At 38.7% G+C, this 18,587-nt stretch overlaps 1 protein-coding gene across 1 annotated transcript; it reads left to right on the forward strand.

Annotated features, from left to right (window-relative positions):
* Window positions 1-276: 276 nt before the first annotated feature.
* Window positions 277-17,692, forward strand: ccar1 (cell division cycle and apoptosis regulator 1). Its single transcript, XM_079249337.1, has 26 exons — window positions 277-297; window positions 2,233-2,388; window positions 2,575-2,750; window positions 2,844-2,969; window positions 3,172-3,204; window positions 3,478-3,674; window positions 3,931-4,057; window positions 4,734-4,853; window positions 6,112-6,304; window positions 6,666-6,810; window positions 6,954-7,106; window positions 7,252-7,477; window positions 7,938-8,051; window positions 8,343-8,509; window positions 9,345-9,555; window positions 10,743-10,826; window positions 10,949-11,137; window positions 13,770-13,961; window positions 14,088-14,318; window positions 14,410-14,539; window positions 14,768-14,856; window positions 14,947-15,087; window positions 15,164-15,284; window positions 15,394-15,576; window positions 16,364-16,569; window positions 16,673-17,692. The coding sequence occupies exons 2-26, from the start codon at window positions 2,277-2,279 to the stop codon at window positions 16,745-16,747; spliced, it is 3,741 nt and encodes a 1,246-aa protein (XP_079105463.1). The 5' UTR covers window positions 277-297; window positions 2,233-2,276; the 3' UTR covers window positions 16,748-17,692.
* Window positions 17,693-18,587: the final 895 nt, after the last annotated feature.

Consider the following 18,587-nt stretch of genomic DNA (forward strand, 5'->3'; position numbering starts at 1 on the left):
ATCTGAAATTAAAATTTTATCTTTTCATTATATAAAATGGGAAATGTCAACTTATTCTGGTGAGCTAAATGTTTATATTTGTAAAGGCGATAATAGCAAAAGACAGTGTTGCGTACTACTGAAGCTTTAAACATTTAATATGACCTATTTCTATTTAACTAATTCTACTGAGACACAGAAGAAGTCCGTGAAAACACAGGGCTCTTGAACAAAGATTGACTTGACCGCATGGATTGCCTTTACGGTCGCGCGCATGCGTACGTCCCACCTACAGCAGGCCGGTGCAGGGAGACGGAGGTAAGCACTGTTGACAAGGTTCTATTTCAACCTTATCACAGTTGTAATGAAAGTCATTTGCAAAAAATTTAATATGCAATTGGAGTAGCATAAAAACAAGATGTTGTCACTGACTGTTTACCGTTGAAGGTTTTTTTTAAACTTGGCAATTCACTTATAACTGCCAAACAACTGACTAGGAAGGCCTCGCTCTCGATATCAAACTAGCACGAGGCTAATCTAGCAACAAAGCTAACGATAGAAAAACCCCCTGCTACTTAGCCATTTTTACATTTAGCTTTCAGCAGCAGTGCAATTGGTTTAATTTTTTAAAAGACATGCAAGATTAATAAATGAAAATTCACATTCAAGGAACGCTGGCGAAGCTAAAATAGTGTACATTGAAAGGTTGACCTATTCGCTCAAAACCCCTATAGTGATACTGGGTTGTATCACAAAATGTGTGCTGGCTAAACTGTTAGCATTAGCCAAACGTCTGCAGGGAGCTAACGTTAGCCGGACTGACCGTCGAGGTCGCTGCTGTGTCAGCATTTGGTTTTCTATTGAGCCTTATAAATAACAAAGTTACTGACGAATGGGTTTAAATAGTAGTATTTTGTCTTTCGAAAAACTCATTTAATCTATAGTTTGCTTTGGTTTTTTTTTAATATTTGACAAAATGGCGTGACAATTGTCAGATAACGGACTGAACTTGTGGTTGTTTTCGATCTGGTCTCAGTTAAATATTAAATCTGTTTTGTTAACTATATTATGTGGGACTTTATTTAGCGACTACGTTTAGCAGTTATTCCCTGTCTACACTAGTTTAAAATAAGACTATCTAAATAATCTTTTCAATATCATAAACACCCATTTGAGCCCTTTTTTTTTTTTTTTTTTAAACTAGAAATTAATTAAAATAAGACGAGTACTACTGGCAGACAACAACGGGAAAAACTAAGGTGTATGTTAACCTCCTTGAGTTGGATGACAAAATTCAAATTTGTCTCATTAAAGATAAACAGGCACTATCTGTAAGTTGGTCAGACGTTTTATATGTAGTGTTTTCAGCATGCTTCACTTTTGCCTGTAGTTTCCCAATGCTGCCCTCTATCACAAAAATCTATGCTGGAAAGTCAGCGGCTAAAGAGACACCTTGTTCCCACGCCCTGCATGCTTTTGTTTCTGAGGCTGCAAATAGTTGGTCATATTTCTATTTACAATCCCAATAAACTGTTGTTGCAAACTCTGCTGCAGGGTGGGCTGTGTGAGCTCATATCTAGATAAACCAGCCCATTTCTAGATCTTTGGGGAAACATGGTGACTTCCATTAGGTGTTTTTTGTATTGGTATGTGATTGGATTTGTTAGTAACACACGTGTAAACAGCAGACAAAGCTCACATGTGCATAAATGCCAATTAACCCTAGTCTGGTAAATACAAAACAAACTGTTTGGTGCTCTTACACCGACTTATCTCTAGCATTTAAGAAATTTTAACATTTAACCAATATTTCATGAATTTAAAATTTTATCCAGTTCTGTCATGAAAGTAAGGTAAAGATTGTTATAGCCTGGATGATGAGTAAAAAATATTGGGTCTGTAAGCTTGTCAGGTTTAACATTTCAGGAAATCATTGCACTTGAATGCAACATCTAGCATTGTTTTGTTAGACCTCCTTGTTTGTTCTTACCCAGTTATCTTAAGCTTTAAATGTGCATATTTGATCTGTTGTAAACTGCTGCATTGCAAAGGAAATGGTGACTAATTAATTTAAAGCATTGTAAACTGACTACTTTGGCTTTATGAATTTGATAAAGTAGAAAGTAAACTTTGTTAGTTAAAGACAATGACCTTGAATACTGGAAATAATGTATATGTTTGTGTGTGTGTGTGTGTATGTATATGTATAGATATATATTTATATGACTTTGTTTTGATTTTGTTTGTATCTAGTTACAACATTGGCCTGGCGTGACTGCCTTTAACCTGAATGAGTCATGGCCCAGTTTGGGGGACAGAAGAATCCGCCATGGGCGACTCAGTTTGCTGCCACAGCGGTGTCTCAGACAGGTCACTCAGGACAGTCTCTTGACCTCAACAGCCTTCACTGTAAGTATAATACACCTGAGGATCCAAGTACTTTAAGTTCTTGTACTTCTTGTACTTGTACTAAAACCTGTATCTTTGTTTTTTTTGGTTAATTATTAAATATTATGTCAGCTAAACTCTCTCATCACATGCAGCATTATTCACAGTATTTTAATGCATATACCAACTCTGTTACTTTACATTCAGCTCTTGGGGTGCAGCAGCCATCTCTTCTGGGAGCATCTCCCTCTGTTTACTCTCAGCAGTCAGCCCTGGCTGCAGCCTCTCTCAGCAATCAGTCTGCAGCAAACTATCAGCTGTCTCAGCAAACTGCTGCTTTGCAGCAGCAAGCTGCAGCAGCAGCTGCAGCGGCACTACAGCAGGTCTGTTACATTTAAGCACAGGCAGCAATCTGTAAAGCTTATCCCATCCATGTTTAACAGCTGAAAGTTCAATGTTCTCTTTAATGTCCAAAGTCTCAGATCAATACGGCACTCCAGCAGTATCAGCAACAGCAGCAGCAGCAACAACAGCAACAACAACAACAGCAGCAACCTCCCCAACAACCCCCACAACAGCAACTATATAATGTACCCCATCAGGTGAACAGATGGCATTTGTGTCACACTTTTGTTTTTGGAAGCCCATATGTTGAAAAGTTAAAATGTTTCTTATAATTAATTACTTACAGGTTGATTTTAAACTGAATAGTCAATCAGCAGTATATTTATATGTAGTAGAATTCAGTATTGAGTAAAGTGAACCAAATAGTCACTCTTGGCATTTTCTCTTGTTATTTTACAGCTTCCTCAGCCTCAACAGGCACTGATCTCTCAGGTAATGCACATGGACTTGAAAAGAAATCAACACAGCATACACACTAAGATCAATCCTGTAGATCAAATAATCTGTTACATTATTGTTTTCTCTTTTGTTGCTTTATTAAAGCTTGTTTGTGTTTATTTGAAAAAAATGTTAGTTTTTCAGAATATCTCTCTTTGAATTTTTTTTTATTGTGCTGTGTGAAGTATTTGTTTACTGATTTTTGTTTCAACTTGTAACTAGTAGATCCATATGATTGCAGTTCTACAATCTCTGTCTAACCCTCAGCCCCCTGTTGCGTTGCCCACAAGCTTGAGCTTGTCCAACCCCCAGCAGACAGCACAAATAACCGTGTCATATCCAACACCGCGTTCGAGCCACCAACAGCAGACACAGCCACAGAAGCAACGAGTCTTCACGGGTGTCGTCAATAAGCTACATGATACATTTGGCTTTGTAGATGAAGATGTCTTCTTTCAACTAAGGTGAACCACAGTTGTCCTGATCTTCTTTCAGCATATATTGCTTTGTAAAGTGAACACTCTTAATATCTTAAATAGATCAACTAGATGCTTATATTTACTAAGTTTTTCTAGTTTTTCTCTGTTTAATAAGTCACTGGGAGTTATTTAACACCGTTAGAGTTCCTAATAATACATGTACACTATGTTTCAATCAGTTTGAAATTAGTGTGAAATGGGATATTGATGGGTTTTTAAATGCTTCTTTAAACTCTCATAGTGCTGTGAAGGGGAAGACTCCCCAAGTTGGGGACAGGGTCCTAGTGGAAGCTGTGTACAACCCGAATATGCCCTTCAAGTGGAATGCCCAGCGCATCCAGACTTTACCTCAGCTAGCAAATCAGTCGGTGAGAATATACAGAAGTTGTATTCGTTTGCTTTGCCCCATTTTAATAAATTTACTTCATAATAAAATTGATAGAAGTCTGATGTAATGTTTTTAAAATGTCCTTGATCATTGGAAACATGCTTGATTATTTATGCTGGAGTTATTTTTCCCATGTTTAAAAAATTGGCTTGTCGTGTGACAAAAAAAAAACTGGAGGCGGGAAATTGGTATAGCCTTCTATGCATGAACTATTGATTAATCCCGCACTCATTTTTAAACAATATTGAAATTTTTTGCATTCACATGTCCCACTGTTGCACAAAATGTGAACTAAAGATGATAAAAAAAAATCCTCTTTTATAAATGTTAAAACATTGGCATAAGCATTTTGTTATCATTGGACACTGGTCTGGTTACTTTGTCCTCTGAAACAGTTTGCTATAGTTTTGTTGGGCCTTATTTAAAATTAAGCATACAAAGATTTGACAACTTCACTTTGCAGCCTGATTTGTGATAATGAAGCACATGTATTTTAATATCCAAACAGGGGATTTTGCAGGTTTGTTTAGTTCTGGGACACTTTACAAACTCTGAGGAGAGTTCTGAGATATGTGGTTCTTTCTCTTTTTTATCCTCATATTTGATCATACCCTTTTTATGTCTCTGACTTTGACTGTTGTGTTCTCAATCCCTAGCATCAGCAGCAGCCTCAGCCTTTACCTCAAGCTTCCCCACAGCTCGGCAGCCTTTACAATGAACCAGGGATGCAGCTGCGCTACACAGACATGCACTCTGCTGTGGACAACAGACAAAATGTAACCCCCTAGTCCTGAATCATACACTTTTCATTTTTTTCCTTTGTGCAGCTTTTGTTTGTTAAGCTTGTTGTTGTGGCCAAAAAGATAAACATTTTTCTTGTCAATTAATGTGTAACGACATACTTTGTCATTACTATTTTGTCTCATTTGTCTTACAGAGTATATTTTTTTTTATTGCAGAACCATACATTTTGATTATTCTTATTCTGGCAGATGGTTGTGTGTTTGTAAAACAAACTAATGTTGCTCCAGCAATGGATTTTGTTCCAGATGTGTTTTCCCACTTGGTCATATTTAAATGAGTGCATCTTTTTACAGGAAACATTGCTGAAGACAGAGACTCTAAAAGAGATGCTTTAATTCCAAAAATTCTTTTTAAAACTTTTACATGGTGCAAAAAATAGTTGTTTTTTTTTGTTTGTTTGTTTTTTTCTAATAAGTTGTAGTGTTGCGCACATGCTTATATTCCAGGAATTTTGAAGGTCAAATATTTATTTCTGGAACATTCAAACAAGTGCCTCACAGGCCTAATCAGAATTTTACCAAGCAGCGAGAAGCAGATGGATTTAGTCCGTGTTAGTCTAGAAGTTGCACTTGGATTTCTGGTACATTCCTGGACTGTTTTAGGATTAAAATGAACAATTATGTCTTTAAATGTTCATCTGCAAAAGTGTGGAGTACAAATTATACCTAAGACGGGCATTGCCTGCTTGGCCTATTTTGAAACGCAGGACCTGTCAAAATGACCTCGCGCAGAGTTATCAAGGCTTGTAATATGTTTAATCATTTTTGACCAAAGTATTAATGGTTTGTTACAGAAAGGAGTGAACCGCTCCTAGCTAAAGTTAATTTAATAATTTACTTAGCCTGTTTCTTTTGTTAGCAAAAGAAATAACTTTTTATAATCACACCTAAATACATAAAAAATACAAAACATATAGAATAAAAGGTCTTTAAAATGTTTTTCCCACCCACTTCTGTCCAGGCCAGAACCTGCATTATAACTTTGGGCAGATTCAGATGAACAACTTCTGTGAGATTAGAGCTTTCTCCTTTTTTTAGGGCAACCTGTCAGGGAAACTAATGAGATTTCTGCCGTTGTTTTGTTCAGACATTGAGTTGTTTTCCCAGCCTCTTTCTTTTAACAGCCATCGACCGAGATTTGATCTCTTTGAACTTCTTATGTGTTGTTGCTAATATTTGTTTTGGGTCTGTCTATAAACTTTTTTTTTTTTTTTTTTTGGTGGTTCTTAAGAATCAGCCCCAAGCTCCTAACATGATGAAGGCAGCCCCCAACATGCTGCAGTCTTTACCTCCACCGACCACATTCAGTGTTCCGTCCCAGGCACCCCCTCCTTCCCTCCTGCAGGCCCAGCTTTCTGCTGCCTCTCTGGCCCCGCTTCTCCAAAACCCTCCTCAGCCTCTGCTACCGCAGCCTCCACCTAAAGGTAAAGTTATGATTTGCTGTTGGGCTTTTTTTTATGTGTAAAATGGACAATTATGTCTCTTAACGTTTCTTTGTATATTTGATAAACTTCTAGAAGAATAAAGATAATTGTATTTAACAGAAGAAATTGATATTTTATGTTACTTCATTGTCAAAAAATAAAACATTCATTAAGTGTCAGCTTGATAATGCATGTGACTACACTGCTACTGGGATAATTAATAACTTGATCATCACGTCTTTCTAAAACAGTTTGGGACGTCTGTCTCGGCAGCCATGTGCTGACGATCACTGCTGTTTCACATTAGAGCCTCCCTCTATGTATGTTTAACAAGCTCATTCTGTTTTTTATTTTCCTGTAGATGTTTTTCCTGGTGGTCTTCTTCAGCCCCCGGTGAGAATGATGCCACAACCACAGCCGGTACGCAGAATCGAACCACCACCTCGTTTCCCCACTCGCAATGATCGAGGCCCAGACCTCATCCTCAGATCTAAAGAAGAGCGCAGGTGAGATGCTGATCGCTGTCAGTGGTTTTATTTGTAATTAATGTATTGCCCACTGACAGTATCACTTTTACATGGATGTTACCTCCTCATTAGCTGAAATACAGCAGTTGTTATTGACCTGTTTGCCTGTAATTCTCTAACAGAGACAGAGACCGTGAGCGCAGGCGATCGAGAGAACGCTCACCCACCCGCAAACGGTCCAGAGACCGGTCACCAAGACGTGAACGCTCCCCACGAAGACCTCGCAGGGTGGTTCCCCGCTACACTGTCCAGTTTTCTAAGTTCAGCTTGGATGGGTAAATATGTTTCCGGTTTTTTAACTGATTGTCAGGTTTTAAAAAAGAGTCATCGTAAAGTGATGCACCAAGATCTCCAGCACAATATTTAATAGGTCAACACTTTGTTTGCTGCCACCTTAACGGTCCCCTTTATATCCACCAGCTCAAGCTGTGACTTGATGGAGCTGAGAAGGCGCTATCAGAGTCTTTACATCCCCAGTGACTTCTTTAATGCAGTCTTCACCTGGGTGGACGCCTTTCCTCTGACACGACCATTCCAGTTTAGTAATGCTTGCAACTTCCACATCCTGCATAAAGAGGTGGATCCCTTAGCCAAAAACACAGCTATGCTGGACCCTCCTGATGTTAATCACACCTACAGTGCAAAGGTATGACTTTTGTGGGATGTTTCATTTAAAGGCAGAGGGAAATGGCTCTTATTCTTTAAGTGTTCAAAGCAGAACTGTTGTGTTGTTGATGCCAGTCTGGAGCCAAAACAGTATATTTCATAACTATTTGACCATGTACCTGTTACATTTGTCTTCTTTTAACTGTTATAGGGGCTAATAGGACACGGGTGAGGGTGGTTGTGGGTGGGTGTAAGGGGACTGTGGATGTGTGTGTGTGTGTTTTATCTATTTGATGTAAAGCACTTTGTATTTTTTTAAGCACAAAAAGTGCTCTAGAAATAAAGTTTGGTTTGATTTGATATGTATGTCTGCTAAGTCCCAAGTGGTATACAGATGTTAGGACCAGAGTTATCATAAACTGTCCACTGAGCTTGAAACTGAAATATAATGTGATGTTTATTCAGGGCTTAACCTTAAAGAATTATTCTTCTTGGTTCAGGTGATGCTGCTAGCTAACCCCAGTATAGAGGAGCTCTATCACAAGTCATGTGCTCTGGCAGAGGATCCCCAGGAAGTCAGGGACTCCTTCCAACATCCTGCTAGACTTATCAAGGTATGTAGAGCCCCATCTGTAATTCTGTTTTGTAAAGGAGCTGACACTGATGTAATAATCCTATTCCATTGCTGAGTTGTCACGGTGTGGAAAAAATCATGACTGATGTTGGCTCCACAATGTAACGAAACCTAGTGCTCTTCTTTTCTGTCTTCCTTTTCTCTCTCTTTGACTCTTTTTCAACTTCTGATATTCACCCTCTAAACCCTTTTATCCATATTATCTTCCCAATTTCCACCTAACCTATATTCTGGGGCTTTCTTTTTTTCCTCATCTCTCTTTCTTATCCAGTTTTTGGTGGGCATGAGAGGTAAAGATGAGGCCATGGCCATTGGTGGTCACTGGTCTCCCTCTCTGGATGGAGCTGACCCAGAAAAGGATCCATCAGTCCTTATTAAGACAGCCATACGCTGTTGCAAGGCACTCACAGGCATAGACCTTAGTCTGTGCACTCAGTGGTAAGCATTCCTACTCTCATCAGCAGTTTTTGCATTTATTATTCCCTATTAACGTTATTAAAAAAAAAAATCCCAAATTGGCATTTTTTAAAATACTACCTCGATACTAAATCTCTGCTGGTGACATTAATTTGTATCTTTTTTTATATTAATGGTTATTCAGTTAATTTGTAATCTATTGTTTGCTGTTATTTGTGTTGTGCACTGTTCTTTTTGCCTTTTGTGTTGTCGTGGCTCTCTGTGACACTCATCTACATACATTTCATTGTGATGAAAAACCAAACGCATGGACTTGGTGGCTGGACGCAGTAGCCTGGACCAGAAGACCCCTCCATTACTTTTTTTTTTTTTTTTTTTTGTTAATTTCTTTATTCTTTGTTAAATATCTTATATATTTAACTGGCTTTCACTGTCCTGTTAATTCTGTCTCTCTTTGCACAACTCTAATGTAGTGCATTAAGTGTATCCTAGGTTAGATGCAGAACGCTCATCCATAATTGGTTGAAGCTTAAAAAGAGGGATGTATTTTGGGGTGTGTTTTTTATTTCTTTTTTCTATTTTTTTTTTTTTCTTCCTTTTTTTTGTGGTTGTCTGTCAACTTCCTCAAAATGGCTGACGTAACCTGTGGTGACAACAGTTGGAGAGCTGCAGACTGGGTCCATTTGTCTATGCTGTGTGTTGTGTGGGAGCAGGGTCACTGTAATGATGTGTGCAATCATTCAGTCACCTGATGGGAGGGAGTAGCTGTAGAAGGCTCGCCCTAGCAAGGCCTGCCTTTTATACTGTGCCCTGACCAGAATGTTTCTTTCCAATGCACCCTCTTCCTTTGCGACAGGTATCGTTTTGCAGAGATTCGCTATCATCGGCCGGAGGAGACACACAAGGGGCGGACAGTCCCTGCTCATGTGGAGACAGTGGTTTTGTTTCTTCCGGATGTTTGGCATTGTCTTCCTACCCGCTCAGAGTGGGAGGTGCTGTCACGGCGACTCCGGGAGCAGCTGTCTGAGAAGCTGTCGGCCGAGCGAAAGGAGGCGGATGGAGAACAGGCACTGAACCGCTAATCCCTCTCTTCTCATTTCCGCTTCTCACAGGAAGGCACAGGAATTACAAAACAAATTCCAGATACAAAACAGACACCAAGTACACCTCACCTTTCTCTCTCACACACACACACAAACACAGGCATATTAATGTTCCCCCAAACCTCCCCTACACTTCTGTTTACTCATCCACTTGTCCCCTTCTCCTTTGCTCCAACTCCTCCATTCCTCCATCAGCACCTCCACCTTCCCTCACATCCAGCAGACACATACAGTGGAAGCAGTGAGACTAGGTTGTGTTGTGTTAGGCCCCATTCGCAAATGGTAAAACAGCTTCCAGTTCCTCAGAAATGTCGGAATTGGGTGTAAAATGATTTCATAATTTGTTTTAATTCTGGAATCCTTATTTTCCTGCATCATTTTAAGCAAAATTTACATAATTTGCTTCTAACTTTGTAAATGATTGTAATCTTAAATTTGAACCAGTGTTCAAACTAACACTGGAACTAAGGATTTTGAAATGCGCTGGAATCTGTGGAGTCAGTTGCATATTAATGATGTGTGTGTTGTAGAAATGTGCATTTTTATATGATTTTTCACAACTATTTAATAGTTCGCCTGACAACGAAAAGAGATTCTCCCAAAATCCTGCTTCTTGTCTGTTCTTGTTGTTGGATTACACTCATTTGGAAAATATGTAGAGTTTGGTTTTTGCAGGGAAGTTGGTTGGACAGATGGCTCCTATCTGATGTAGGTGTACAAAACCCACAAATTCCCCAGTCATAGAGCATGGTAGGGCCACCCTATCCTCACTCCATTTGGAGGCCAGTCTCAGTTCACCTGATGTACCTACACACCTTTTGGACACACCTCTCATTGATTTTTACCTTTTTTGTGTTCCACAGATTGATTGATTGGCTGCTGGGTGGCTTTTCTTTTGTTTGTTTTTTTATTTACTTATTTAATTTATTTTTTATAATAGCTAGAGAGCTTTCCTGTGTACGCTTCAATAGCAGTGGACTTAAACACAGTCAAGCTCACTAGGTCAAGTCTATGAAAGACACATGCTTTCTGTGCTTCTTGCACAGATCAGGTTTAAAACTAAGAAGGACCACAAATAGTTTGCTGACTGTTTGCTATCCCACCTCTTTTTCTCCTTCTGCCTGTCTCTATCTTAATGGTTTTCTATCAAGGAGGAGGAGGAAAAGGATGACGACGAGTCAAAGGATGTCAGTACTCCCACTCACTGGGCTAAACTTGATCCGAAATCAATGAAGGTAAGTTTTTAGATAAAGGCAGGCAATGAGAAAACTTTTCACTTTTAATAATTGTCTCGAAGTTAAGATGCATTAGCCTGGGTATGACGCTGTTCTCATCTCCATGTTTTCTGCACCTATAGGTGAACGACCTGCGCAAAGAACTTGATTGTCGCTCTCTAAGTTCCAAGGGGTTAAAGTCACAACTGATTGCTCGCCTCACAAAGCAGCTGAAGGTGGAGGAGCAGGTGGAGGAGTCCAAGGAACCTGAAAAACCAGAGACCAAAGTTACAGAAGAAGAGGAGCCACCTCGAGTAGAGGATGACAGAGAGGTATGGAGAAAATGGTATTGAATATTTGAATGCATAAATATGTGCCAATAGTTGCAATTCACTGAAAAGAGGTTTTAGATCTTGTGGAAATTTTACCCAGGTATAAAGTGTTAATATGCTCCGTAAATTATTTTATTTGTCCATATTATCCAGTAATTTTTATATGGGTAAAATCATAATTATGAATGTAAGGAATTTAATGAAAAATACTTAGTTAATGCCAGAGTAACATTGCAATTATTTAACTTGATCTATAATAGATATGTCATAATAAGTTTATGTAATTTCATGACAAAGTGTTAAATTGTTACTGACTTTGACATTCAGCAATAGCAGAGAACTCCATTGGATGCTGGTTTTAACTGTATTTCCATCAGATTTTTTCCCTTCAAAATAAAAGCAATGTTTAAAAAATTTTGACAAATTACAGTTGCGATCTACAGGTGTTTCCATTGAATGGTTTAGCGCAGCTTTGGGCAGCGCCGGTCCTTGAGGGTCTGGGAGAGGATCGTAACAAAATTTTGGATTCAGAACTTCCACATCATTTTTACTTGAAACGAACAAGTCATGTGACCCCCTACATCTCGTCCGGTGACATGTAAATATATATATATATATATATATATATATATATATATATATATATATATAATGTGATTCCAGTACATGTCCTTGATTTGCTTCTCCGTGGACATGTTTGGAAAGCCATCTCATGAGACTATATAAACATTTTACAGATATTTGAGAGGTATTTCCCAAACTTAAATGTTTCTATTACCAGTTTCTTATTGCATTATTGTAGGGTTTGGCAGTACGATCAAAATCTCATATCCTGATATAGCTTATTTTATATCCCCTTAACGATATACATAACAATATAAAATTGTTTGTACTTTTGTGTCAGTCATGAGTTATTTGTCAGATGTGCTTGGCAACGGTAGTAGTGATCTCCTTCCATCTCAGGGATATAGTTTTGTATGGAGTTTTACAGGTAAAGGCCTGAGCAGCATTTGCAGTCTAGAGTTTATTATGAGCGCTTTCGCCCACCCTTGATGTGGCTTTTGCTCGTTGACTCTCTGCGTTCTTTATCCTGATTCTTGCGCAGGTGAGAAAATAAATTAGTTGTGTCAGAGTCCGTTGTTGGGACTGTCAGCCAGTCTGTTGTCCGTTTCGCATTCGTCTTTTTATATCCAAACCGCATCCATGCAACATAAATTTCCGTTCTTTTAGGAACAAGCTCATCGGTTCGGGGTGGCTAGTTATCTTTTCGTGAATCGCCCTGTTCTGAAACGCGTCTGGTACCGTATTCCTCCTTGTTTGTTTATGTATAGCAGATTGCATGCCATAAAGCGCATCTTGACGTAAAATACTGCTGTAAAGCACATAATCGTTGGGGTAAACAATAGAGCCTCATATGAAACTATATGCTAGATATTGTCAAATCGCCCAGCCCTACATTATTTAGGTTTTGCGCTTTTGTAGGGGGAATGGAAACACAGCCGCTGTTGGCTACACATAAGATGCTGGTTGCTTTTCTTACATGTTTTCAGTTCATATCATAAAGGGAAGAGTACTGTGGTTGTATGAGATTATAGTATAGCTTGTTAAAGCTGAATGCTTTATTGTTCTTACTGTACAACCAAAGCATTTATTACCACCTAAAATCGATTTTTCTGTTAGAAAATCGTGTTTTTTTTTTTTTGTTTTTTTTTTTTTTTTCCAAATAAATAAATAAAATCCATCACAAACTTTTTGTCATTTTTATTGTTTTTATTGATCTTTTAACTTGTCATCTTGGGCATTATAGCAGCAGAATGATGGTCTGGCTACTGTGTTGTTTTTCCCAATTGAAATGAAGAAACATGATGAGCAAAAAATAAGTTTCATACATCTTATTTGCTTTTAATCTACAAAAATTAGCAATATCGAAGAAATGTGAGAATTGCAATTTAAATCGAATCGGCACCCAAAAAATCTGAATCGAATCGGGACAAAAGCATATCGTCACAGCCCTACTAGAAAGGCACTTCAGATCATGCTGCAGTGATATTGAGAGAGACCCTCATTCATAAGATTTCATTGCAAATTGTTGCAGTGTTCATTCAGATGCAAAGCTGATGTATTTAGTTGTCATGAAGTGAGTCATAATCATGATTTAATTGTCCAGAAAGACCCAGATACTTGGATTACTTGTTACTTGTTTGTGTTGCTGTAGGCAAAACTGTAATGAACACTGTGCGCCACATTGCACCAGAGTTAAAGTTCTGTGTGTGTGTGATGGTGTTATTGGTGTGCTTAGTTACCAATTTATGTCATTGACCTAAACTTGCTGTTCCAAAGAGTGTAGACCAACTTTTTCTTCCAGGTTTGCTTGGTGCTTGACAAACATTGCTGTTACTATTTCTTATACACTACATAGACCTAATCTACCATGTGAATGGTTGAAACACAATATAGTTGAATTGAGTAACTCTCAGATCAGGAATTGAGCACATCATGTGCATAAATGGCTTAAATGTTTTTTGCTAAGCAGAAAGATCATTTACGTTGGTGAAAGGTTACGGCCTTTCAAAACTACAAAGTCCTTTCAGAAATAATGCTCTTGAATTGTGACTGACATCTTCTCCTTTAGGAAGAGGAAAGGAAGAGACAGGAGGAGCTTGAGCGTCAGCGGAGAGAAAGACGCTACATCCTCCCAGATGAACCCACCATCCTCGTACATCCCAACTGGGCTGCTAAGAATGGCAAATTTGATTGCAGTGTCATGTCTCTGAGTGTGCTACTGGACTATAGGCTGGAAGATAACAAGGAACACTCTTTTGAAGTGAGAATTTCTTCTTTTGTTGTTTGTTTATTACTGTTTCAATGAAGCTCTGCAGTTCATATGAGCCTAAGTGGAGTAGCTTTTGTTTGTTTTGTTGTGCGTATAATATGTCCTCTTTCTGTTCAGGTCTCGCTGTTTGCCGAGTTGTTTAATGAGATGCTACAGAGAGACTTTGGCCATCGTATATATAAAGCCCTCGCTGCTCTTCCTACCAAGGAGGAAAAGAAGGAAAAGAAGGCCAAAAAGGAGGCTGAAAAGAAAGAGGCTGAAAAGCGTGAAATAAAAAAGGAGAAAGAAGAAGATGGTGAGGAGCCAGCAGCAAAAAAGACCAAAGAAGATGAAGAAGAGAAGAAGAAGGTAAGTGTCAAACTTTTTTTGTTGGTTATTTGCTCAGTAAATCGTTTGTTGTGTTTTTTGATGAGTTATTCATCTTGTGTCTTTAAACTAGTTTGAAGAAAGGACTATCAAAAAGGAGGAATCCCGCGACGAGGAGGAGAATGAAGATGATGGCAGCACTGCCAATGCTGAAGAATATGACCCTATGGAAGCTGAAGATATGGATGATGATGATGATGAAGGTACAATACACGCTTTTTTTTTTTTTTTTTTTTTTCTTTAAAAAGCAGCCAAGCTTGTTTTACTCCATTGTGTTATTTTGTCAGTGATTAGAAACCATGCACCACGCTGAACTGCTGATGGACAACATTTCCACAGTTTCTGAGACTTTGACTGGACAATATGTACAGTTGTTATGGATTGTTTTTTCTTTTTTTTTTTGACACATTTCTTCTTTTTTAATCACATAGACAAAGATGATGATGACTCCAACGACAGAGACAGAAAAGACCGTAAAGATGACCGCAAGTCATCTAAAGAGAGATCCTCTAAAGACAAGGTTGGCTGTTAGTTATTGTAGGTGTGTTGGTGCGGCGCTGATGTAGCGTAAACATGGTTGTTGACATAAATGTGATGATTGTTGCACCAGGAGAAGAAGCAGATGGTCACGTACAACAAGGAACTACTTATGGCTTTTGTTTACTTTGACCAAAGCCACTGCGGTTATTTGCTAGAGAGAGACCTGGAGGAGATCTTGTACACATTGGGACTACATCTTTCTCGTGCACAGGTGAGTACAAACACTTTCACAGCTATCTAAGCCTGTCCATTCAAAGTCCATTCGTTAAGTTGATTTGTTTTTACAGATAAAAAAGCTTTTGAACAAACCAGTGGTCAGAGAGTCGTGTTACTACCGAAAACTTACAGACAGAGGAAAGGATGAAGCTCCCCCCTCTTTCATGGACGCTCAGATAGAAAACCTCATTGGTGAGCTTGCATGACATCCATGTCTCCCTTAGTTTTAACAGAATTAAGCAGAGCTATATCTACGTGACATTTGTCTGCTGAAGCAAACTGTTCTGTCTTTCTCTAAAAGGTAACCGAGGACTGATTCCTACTCATAAGGCTCGTGCTCAGTCAGAGGCCAGCGAGTCTGGTAATCTGATCGTGTATAATGGAGCCATGGTTGACATTGGCAGTATGATGCAGAAACTGGAGAAGAGTGAGAAGGCAAGAGAGGAAATAGAGCAGAAGCTGATGGTCCGGGATGCCAGAATGGGTATGGTTGCATAGGACATGATTTTTCTTTTGATATTATTCTGCTGTCTCATTAGTTGCAAACTACACTCTGTGTCAGTAGTCCTTTTGGACAATGATCTGGCTCAATTTGAGTTTTGCTACAGAAAACTCCAGTCTCACTCGATTCACCAGTTTTTTTTTCCTCAGTTAGCTCTGGTGAGGTGTGGGCTGGCACATTGTATTTGTAATAAGAACTCTCCTGCTATTTGTCAGCATTGACTGCAGTGGAACATCACATGTGGAAATCTTTCTTTGTTTTGCCCTCCACTATCATCAAGTAGCTATATTTTTCTGATCTCAGCAGACATTTGGAATAGAAATTTAAAATAACCTATTAGTACTAATCTATTTTAGCTATTAAGGGTTCAGTTTAAGTGTCATTGGAGCAACATTTCCTTTCGACGATCGTTGACTCTAATCATTGGCCAACATAAACTTATTGTTAATATGTACATTATTACTTCCATCCATTATTATTATTATTATTATTATTATTATTATTATTGTTGTTGTTATTACTAACATATAGTCACTAATATTGTTATTGTTGTTGGACCAGGCTGGTGATGTACCAGTGTTTCTGTTATTGCTACTTTTTGTATGTTACACACAGAAACACTTTTTCAGTGTTAAACAGGTTTTGTTTCCAGTTTTCAGCTCTTCTGTCTTCTTTTTCTGTGTCTGAATTTAAAAAAAAAAAAAAAAGTAAAAGAATGGAGCCACATTTGCTTTTACTACCTGTCTGACTTTGTGCTGTCTCGTTTCAGAGGAAGATGCGAAGGTTAAAGCTCAATTGGAGCAAGCCAACAAATCCCTGTCCAAGGAGCTGGAGGAAGTGAAAAGTACTCTCAGCCAAACAGAGGAGACTCTGAAGGCCGCGGAGGAGCAGAAGACCATCTATCATGAGCAGATGAGCAAGTCTGCCAATTCCTTGATGTCTACCGTTAAAGGGTTGTTGGAAGTGCTGAAAAAGGTGCAGCGTTGAAAAGCAGCACAATACAGTCTAGTTTTTACATCGAGTCAAGACGTGATCTCACTAATACTGATCGTTTTGGGGTTTTTTTCGTTTTCCCCAGGATCAAGTTGAATCTGCCATCGAAGGAATCAGCGATCTCATCCAGACATCTCAGACAAATGGCGCTGATAAATGAGTAACACTTTTCATATGAATGAAACTGACCTGTAATACTGATCTTAAGTTGTAAATATTCATTAAACATGTAATTTGACTGTTTTATTTGAACCTAATGTGTCCCAGGTATGTGTATAATTTAATTAATGCATTTAGTTCCTTTGTGTGAAGTTGACCACCTCTTTGTGTCCAAGGAGTTACTTTTCCTAGAGTAATTTTAACCATAACAAAGCGTCTAATCGCTTATTTTCCAAGTGAGTTTAAGTTTTGTTGCTAACATTTCTTTTGGCCTTTTCTTTAGCTTTATGGCCAATAAAGTGCCGCATTGTGGATTTAAATGCCAGTACGTGTGAGTGGTACTTACCTTGATTTTGCTTTTCTGATGAGCAATAATGATGCTATTTATGTGCGAGAGAAAACATAAAGAGCTATATTTAAAAGAAGCTAGTTTTGGATGAAAAAGGATCGGGAGGGTGTCCATGTGGTTTGGGTCTAATTTCTTTACAATCTCTCCTTGATGTCTGCAATGACGTATGCCATTCACATTCAGTTTGTACGTCTTATCATTTGACTGGTTTAACGGGTCTGCACATTTTCTTTTCACGCACACGGCTATGCATGGTTCCTGCTACTCTCGGACCGTCTCTCCGTCTCCACCTCCTGACCGTTGTCCACAGACTGACTGGGCTGCCAGTTACAGTGTTTCATGTTTTTACTGTGACAAGCTTTTGTCAGGTTTTCTGTAAAAAGGAAACTGTACAAGAACCAAAAGTTAAGCTCAATGAATGTGTGTTCAGCTGAAGGAATGAACATGACCATTTCAGATCCATTTCTGAACCGTTTGTGTTGGTCTGGGTTCTTAAAAAGAGGCACAATTGCATTTAATGTTCTCAAAAGCAGGCGATTTTATTTTTCTATTGAAAATGTACTCTATGGATGTCTTGTGCAAGAGTAAAGTGGTCCTTTTAACACTACACTGCAATGTTTGTCTGTTTTATCCAGCCGTTTTAGTGTGTTTCACAGCAGTCATAGTGGCTTGAAGGACAGATTCCACCTTAGTGGTTAAAATGTTAATATCAAAAGATAGTGTTTAGTTTGCGTTGCGTCACTTCTCACCAGCAGATGGCAGCACAGTTTAGAACTTTGACTGGATAAAGAGTCTACAAGTAACACAACCTGGAGAGTTTGACTCTCCACTGAAGGCAACACAAACTCACATGTCAGATATTTATGGATGTATGCTTATTTATTTCCAGCAGCATATGTTTACATGCACATCTACATCACTCCAGCTTCAGTTTTACAGATCTGAAGTACTTTCTGCAGTTTCATGTTGAGTTAAACTATGATTAGAGTTCTACATTGAGTTTTCACCCTCGTCCTTTATACATACCAAAGAGTTATTCACTGAAATATGTTTAGCTCTGTAAAGCTGTGAGTGCGCAAAAAACTCAAGGGAAATGTGTCACTACAAACAAGGTTGTAAATTCACTGTTCAGATATCCTTTTGATTGGCCATCTAGTCAGATAACACCTGTTATGTCATGTGGTGGCTGGAGGAGCGGTGGCCTAGTGGTTAAAGAGGGGGACTTTCATTTCCTGGAAAAGGACCTGAAGTACTTTGGGCCCTTGAACAAGGCCCCTGACCCCCAACTGCTCCCCAGGAAGGTATAATGAGTCCTACAGCAACTAGGTTGGGTTAAAAGCAGATGTCGGTTTCCCAATTGGGATTAATGGTTTATACTCTCATTACTTTAAAAAAAAAAAAAAATCTAATTTAAATTAGGACTTTTTGAGGAACGAGCAGCAGTCTTGTAAAGTTTTAAGTCAATGAGTCTTGGCTGTTGATCTGACATGTT

The sequence above is a fragment of the Telmatherina bonti genome (assembly GCF_933228915.1).
Source record: "Telmatherina bonti genome assembly, chromosome: 11".
In the NCBI taxonomy this organism is placed as follows: Eukaryota; Metazoa; Chordata; class Actinopteri; order Atheriniformes; family Telmatherinidae; genus Telmatherina; species Telmatherina bonti.

Excerpts from the sequence above, each read along its gene's own strand:
- ccar1 (XM_079249337.1), top strand. The coding sequence starts at position 2,277 with ATGGCCCAGTTTGGGGGACAGAAGAATCCGCCATGGGCGACTCAGTTT. Across the intron at positions 9,556-10,742 it reads AGGAGGCGGATGGAGAACAG|GAGGAGGAGGAAAAGGATGA; the intron begins GCACTGAACCGC and ends TTTTCTATCAAG. Across the intron at positions 16,570-16,672 it reads TGTTGGAAGTGCTGAAAAAG|GATCAAGTTGAATCTGCCAT; the intron begins GTGCAGCGTTGA and ends CGTTTTCCCCAG.